Genomic DNA, 6,595 nt, shown 5'->3' with positions numbered 1-6,595 from the left:
TTGCGTTTAGTAATATGAGACTCTAGAAATGCGAGTAATATATGTGGTATAGTAATACGAGACACTCGGGCTGTTAAGATACAACAGCACTATAGGATCTCTCACTACTTGGCAAGGTCATGGAGCCAGATTGGATCTTATAGCGGTGGTTGGGTCCAGAGATGGAGGAAAAGTGCTGAGGAAAAGGTCAGATGCTTTCACACTGATCATAACCTTGACGGGGCCAAAAGCATCGCTACCTTCTTGCCAGCGCAAACTTCAGAGACACTAAAAATCAATATGCAATAAATATGTCCTTGTGTGCTTGTAAGTCGATATAAGTTTAGGGCCCGCTCCCTTCGCTTGCCTCTCCTCTCTCTGTCTTTTTCTCTCTTCTCTTTCCCTATTCTGCTCGGACTCAATCACACACACACATGCACACTCTCACTCACTCTCTCTCTCTCTCTCTCTCTCTCTCTCTCTCTCTCACACACACACACATTCTTACTAACGCACAATCGCTGACATTTTAGTCCATGACAGTATTGTTACGCCAGATAATTTGATTCACAAAATGCACCCCGAACCTGCCATTCCTCAAAAGTTCACCCTTCATAATTCCTCCAATGCCCACCCGGTGAAGCAGAGCAGTGTAGAGCACTATTCGGCTCACTTCTCATTTCTAAGGGCTGCGCGGATGTGCATGAACGAATCCATTCAGGCCACAATGTCATCATCTCCTCTCTCGGCGGTCGCGCTGTAACACACAGCATATCTAGCCGCGGCGGCTGCTTTTGTGCTTGAGCGGTAGCTCATTTGTTATGAATGTTTTGTTAGCATGGGGAGCAATATAGAGGTTAATTAGACAGTTTGTTTAGCTGGCCCCTATGTGACCTGTGCTTCTTTTTTTATCTCTTCTCCATTTCTCATTTTCTATCTTTTTCTGTTCTCTCCCTCTCTCTCTCTCTCGTCTTCTCTTTGAATGCAAAGCCAGGCGTCCTGGCTAGGTGGGTCTTTATCAGACTGCTGGGTTCAATCTGATAGTCACCACAGCGCTAAAGAAAGGATTGCATCACAGCTCGGCCGCTCTCTCTCTCTCTCTCTCTCTCTCTCTCTCTCTCTCTCTCTCTCTCTCTCTCTCTCTCTCCTCCCCCTCCTCCTACTCCACGGATAGAAGTGGTTGAGGGTATGGGCGGATGGGGGTTGGAGGGGGGGTTGGGGGTTGGGGTTGTTGGGCGGAGTAGTGCCTGATGGAGAGAGCTGTAGGTCATGCTTGCCTGATTGCATTTTTAGGCTGGCCAGGTTCTCACCCACACTTCTCTCAGGACTTTGAGTTCGCTCCAGGTGCTCGTGTCACCCGCGCCTTCACAGGGTAAAAAAGCGGCTGCTTGTGTGTGCTCGCCGCTGAAGGGGGGCCGGCCATAAAAACTTAACTGCCTGACAGAGGCCAGGTGCGAGCGCGAGGAGAGAGGCAGGAGAGATGAGGGCGATCACTGAAGTGTGGATCAGCTCGTGTATTTTCAGAATCATGACCCTTGGTGTGCAATAAAGCCGCCGCGCCGAGGCGTAAATCTCGGCCCCTGCGGTCACCTCGCCGGCCGCCTATATGGAAAAAAATTGATCACGCGATGGATCCAGTAAAACAAAGGCCCAGTTCATGAATCCAGCGATTTGATTTTCCTCCTTGTGATAGCCAGCGGGGTGCTGGGCTCCTCCTCACTGACACACGAAGCGCTGCCGTCTTTAATGAACGCATGGCTGGCAACGAGGCTATCGATTAGGTCAACAGTGGGAGGGATGGCAACTGGCGAGGCATACTACTCCAAGGACTCGATTCCCTCCGATCTCCCCCCTCTACTCCTAGCTACAGTAGGGTCTACTGTCATGTGGGCATTTGCCTCGAAACGAATTCTACTTCTTGTTTTTCAAGCCTTTTCTTCTATCTTCCACCACCTGTCCTTCCCGTCATGCTTTGCCTGTTCGGAGCTGCGACCGCAGGTCTCGCTGGTGGCGTCGGCCATGACGGAGGCTTTGCTGCTTTCTTCTCGGCTCCATCAGAGAAGGCAAGGGAGCGAGGAAGCGAGCGAGAGAGAGAGAGAGAGAGAGAGAGAGAGAGAGAGAGAAGGAGTGAACGAGCACGTCTGACAGACTGTGACATCCCTATTGAGCTGTGCTATACTGAGCCCGCTAGTTCATTACTCATCTCCCCCTTCAGGGTGACACGGGCAGTAATGGGGCTTCTGTGCAATCCTATATTTATCTCATTTACAGAGCCCCGGACCACTCCATCACCTGCCCACGGACACAGCTGCTCACCAGCAACACCAGCACCGGCCAAAAGACCGGCACGCGCCTGTGTGTGTGTGTGTGTGTGTGTGTGTGTGTGTGTGTGTGTGTGTGTGTGTGTGTGTGTGTGTGTGTGTGTGTGTGTGTGTGTGTGCATGTGTGTGTGTGTGTGTGTGTGGCAATTGGAGGGATGAGGAGAGAAATCTGACATGTGTGTAGGTGTGGGGAGGGGTGTAGGTGCAAGCACTGTATGTCTGTGTGTTTAGGGTGCTTGTTCATGTACATGGCACATTGTTTCTTGTGTGGGTGTCTGTGTGTGTACATACTGTAGCAGTTCTATATTACATGTATACTGTAGAACTGTCTCTAGACAGACCTTGGCCGGGTTTCCCAAAATTGTTAAGAAGCTCTTAAGTGCTAAGAACTTCTTAGGAGCGTTGTAAGAATGTTCTAAGAACGCTCCTAAGAAGTTCTTAGGACTTAAGAGCTTCTTAACGATTTTGGGAAACCCGGCCATTCTCAGTGCTGAGATGTGCATTTTGATTGTGGTTGTATGTGTGAATGTGTGTGTGTGTGTGTGTGTGTGTGTGTGTGTGTGTGTGTACCATAGAGAGTGTGTGTCTGTACTGCAGAGAGTCTGTGTACTGTATGTACATTGTCCCTCCCAAGATTCCTGTGTGTGTGTCACTCTCTCATCAGAACATTACCATCTCATCACCTCACTGCACACCTGCCTCCATTTCCCATCATGCCATGGGCCTGCTCACGCTCATTAGCCCAGTCCCCCACCTACTGCTCGTCTTCCACTCGTTCCACTATCATGTTCTCTCTCTCTCTCTCTCTTTCTCCGATCCTCGCTCTCTCCTACCCTTTTCTCTCTCCTATCCTCCTCTCTCTCTCCTGTCCTCCTCTCTCTCTTCCACCCTCTTTCTCTCTCTCACCCCCTCTCTCTCTCTCTCTCTCTCCACTGCAGGTCACGTTCCCGGTACGGATCTTCAAGCTGATGGGAGTGGAGACCATCATTGTGACAAATGCCTCAGGAGGCCTGTGTGAAGACTTCAAAGTGGGAGACATTATGCTCATTAAGGACCACATTAACTTACCCGGCTTTGCTGGACAGCACCCGCTGTGTGGTCCAAATGATGAACGGTATGGTGAGAAACAGGCAGGAAGAGTGAGAGTGAAAACAGGAGTGTCAGATGGAGGGAATGTGTGTGTGTGTGTGTGTGTGTGTGTGTGTGTGTGTGTGTGTCTGTGTGTCTGTGTGTGTGTGTGTGTGTGTGTGTGTGTGTGTGTGTGTCTGTGTGTCTGTGTGTCTGTGTGTGTGTGTGTGTGTGTGTGTGTGTGTGTGTGTGTGTCTGTGTCTGTGTCTGTGTGTGCAAGCATGCACATGTGTGTGAGTCTTCTGTGCGTTGCGTGAGAGAGGGAGTAAGGGAGAGAAATGCATAAGTTATGAGTGTGTATATTTGAACAAACAAAGACAATTATTTCCCAAGCTGGGTCAATGAAATAGAGAAATAGATACGAATATACGTCACAAGAATTCATCAGTGTTTGACAAGTATATTATGCATGTCTTTCACAGTCGACAATGAAAGTGAAAGTGCCTTCTTGTTTTTCTTGACTCCCTCCTCCTCTTTAAGGTTTGGGATTCGGTTCCCGTGTATGTCGGACGCCTACAGCAAAGAGCTGCGGAAGCTGGCCATGTCGGTGAGCAGTGACCTGGGCTACTCCAACTTCATGCGGGAGGGGGTCTACTGCATGGTGAGCGGGCCCAACTTTGAGACCATCGCAGAGGCTCGCATGCTGCACGTCCTGGGAAGTGACTCAGTCGGTAAGACCCAAAATGGCCGCCATTAACCGAGCTTGATTTGCAAATGTCTGAGGTGATCACGACACAGATATTAGAAAGCTAGATACCGCATTGTGCGTCGAGTTCTTTTAGGTGCCATACTGTACGTGAACACAGCTGCCATATTGCTGGGGGCAGAAACCTTACTGTCTATGGGCGACACTTGACAGCAGTCAGAGACACCTGTCCAGTAAGAGTCACATGGCCTCCAGTGATTGTTCTGGAGCCCAATGCAGTATCTAGCTTGGTGATATCTATGATTTCGGACAATGACAATGACAATGCAATGCGTGACATCCCACCTTCACCTGTTCCTGTTCTGAAGTGATTAGCAGTAGCTACAAACAAGAAGCTCTGTCCCTCATTACATACTACGGTTTGTGTTAAGCAGACACACTTTCATTCAAAGCTACACATCTGTCAGTGAGTCATATGCTTTAACAGCGCTCTTTGAGAAATGAACCCATGGCCTTTGGTGTTGCGAACACGAGCTGAGTAATGACAGAAGTTCAAACAGTTCTCTCTAATGAAGGGGCGGATGACTCAGGGCTCTGGCTGATGTTTGTTCTGTGGTAAATGGCACCCCGGCTACTGTTAGCTTAGCTTAGCACATTGCTATACCTCATTAATAAATCACAGCGTTCCAACAGCATGCTCTTTTAATGGAAGTGACCCGTGCTAATTACAGATGCATTAGAATTGCTCGAAGAGAAATAATCTGGTTTTACAACCAATAATTCTGCTGTTGATGAGATTACACACAAAAAAAATCATTAGATCTGAATTGAACATCTGAATTGTTTTCGCAACCAGTGGTAATCCTATTCAGAAAGTAGAGCGCCTTTGTCACTGCGGTGTTAAAAACCTGACAGTTTTACTACTTGCGCCCATCTACAGCCAATGGGTGTGGTAAGTGGGGAACAAAACATCGCCGGTCGCTGAGGGACTCTGGCGTTTTCGTTTGTGCGCGTCCACCACGACTGTGGTGGCGGCCATCTCCCTGTGGGGGGGCGAGCAAGTCCTCCTCATTAAGTATTAACAATGAGAGTGGCAGCGGCAGCGTTCGCTTATTAATGATGCAGCACGGGCTCCTGCCGGCTCTTTCTTCACCACAGAGCTAATTGCCATTTAATTAAGAGCCCCTGTTTTTTTACTCCTACTCTCTCTCTCTCTTTCCCTCTCTCTCTTTTTCTCCTCTCCGACACCCATCTTCTCCCGACACCCCCCCCCCCCCCCCCCCCAACCAACCACACCCCTGCCCCTTCCCAGGCATGAGCACGGTTCCTGAGGTGACGGTGGCCAAACACTGTGGCCTGCGAGCGCTGGGCATCTCGCTCATCACCAACAAGGTGTCGCTGGACTACAGCCGCGAGGAGAAGGCCAACCACGAGGAGGTCCTGGAGATCGGGCGCATGCGGGCCGAGATGCTGCAGAAGCTGATCCGGAACCTCATCACCCGCTACGACCAGCTCGACGGCAACCAGATGGAGACGCTCAACGGCCACTAGGGGGAACCTGAGAGTCTCGCTCCCTAAACTCGCAAACGACTCAAGTAAAGCCACACAATGTTGTTCGCCTCTTTAAAATAATGGCTTCAAACTCATTTTGATGATATACTCTGACTCTCGTTCACTGTTAGTACCAATGCATGTCCAGAATGCCTGGGATTGCACTATGTAGCTTGTAGCTATGTAGACACATGACCCCTTTCATCCGTTCTCCACAAAGTGTGTACCCCCTCAGTACTACATGGGTATCCAGTATGTTGACAACTGAAGAAAAGACCAATTTCATCATTGTGTTACCCAAGAGGCCGTGGGTTCCACTGATTTTAGAACCGCTAAGGGGCATTGTTAGCCACGATGCGCAATCCCCATAATAAACTCAATCTGGCAAGATTCTGTGTAATAAAGGCCCAGCAATGAGAAATGTAACGATTTATTAATAGAATATGAATTATTCTACAATTTATTCATATTCTTCCACAGAGAAGTATACTCGTTTGATGAGGTTTTTGATATTTGTTTCATTCAACGTACATTTTATGTAATGTACTGGTCAATTTACCCATTATCTTAGCCGACCCCAAGGTTTGGAAACGATGCATTACAGGGTGTTGCAGAGTTATTCCTCAGCTGCAGAGAGACTTCCAACAAACTGCGCTATGCACCATTGAGTGAAATGAGATAGTCTCCCCATATTACTATCAATGGATGTAAAATGTTAATACAGTATTAGAAGTGTGAATTGCATCCCACATAATGGGGGATGTAGACTTCATTCCTGCATCATGCAAATGGTGAAATGATGTCAACAGATTATTTTTATGCACCTGACAACCTATAGAGTAGCCAAAAAGTCTCAGTCATTACAGTAAAGGTGCTTTTGCACAGATGTTCTCATACAGGGCTCCATGTTTGTACCCGACATGAAACATGTTTATGTAAATAAGAAATAAAATCCTTACTCTTCAAATAA

The 6,595-nt window shown here is 48.3% G+C and overlaps 1 protein-coding gene across 1 annotated transcript in view; it reads left to right on the top strand.

Annotated features, from left to right (window-relative positions):
* pnp4b (purine nucleoside phosphorylase 4b) overlaps positions 1-6,595 on the top strand; it is a 13,906-nt gene extending 7,311 nt beyond the window's left edge. The window contains exons 4-6 of the mRNA XM_062538478.1: positions 3,239-3,414; positions 3,909-4,099; positions 5,387-6,595. Coding sequence (XP_062394462.1) covers positions 3,239-3,414; positions 3,909-4,099; positions 5,387-5,625 — 606 coding nt within the window. The 3' untranslated portion in view covers positions 5,626-6,595. The remainder of the gene's footprint in view (positions 1-3,238; positions 3,415-3,908; positions 4,100-5,386) is intronic.

The sequence above is a fragment of the Sardina pilchardus genome, chromosome 6, assembly GCF_963854185.1.
Source record: "Sardina pilchardus chromosome 6, fSarPil1.1, whole genome shotgun sequence".
Lineage (NCBI taxonomy): Eukaryota > Metazoa > Chordata > Actinopteri > Clupeiformes > Clupeidae > Sardina > Sardina pilchardus.
The sequence above is the reverse complement of the archived record's forward strand: the minus strand, read 5'-3'. Positions and strand labels throughout refer to the sequence as shown.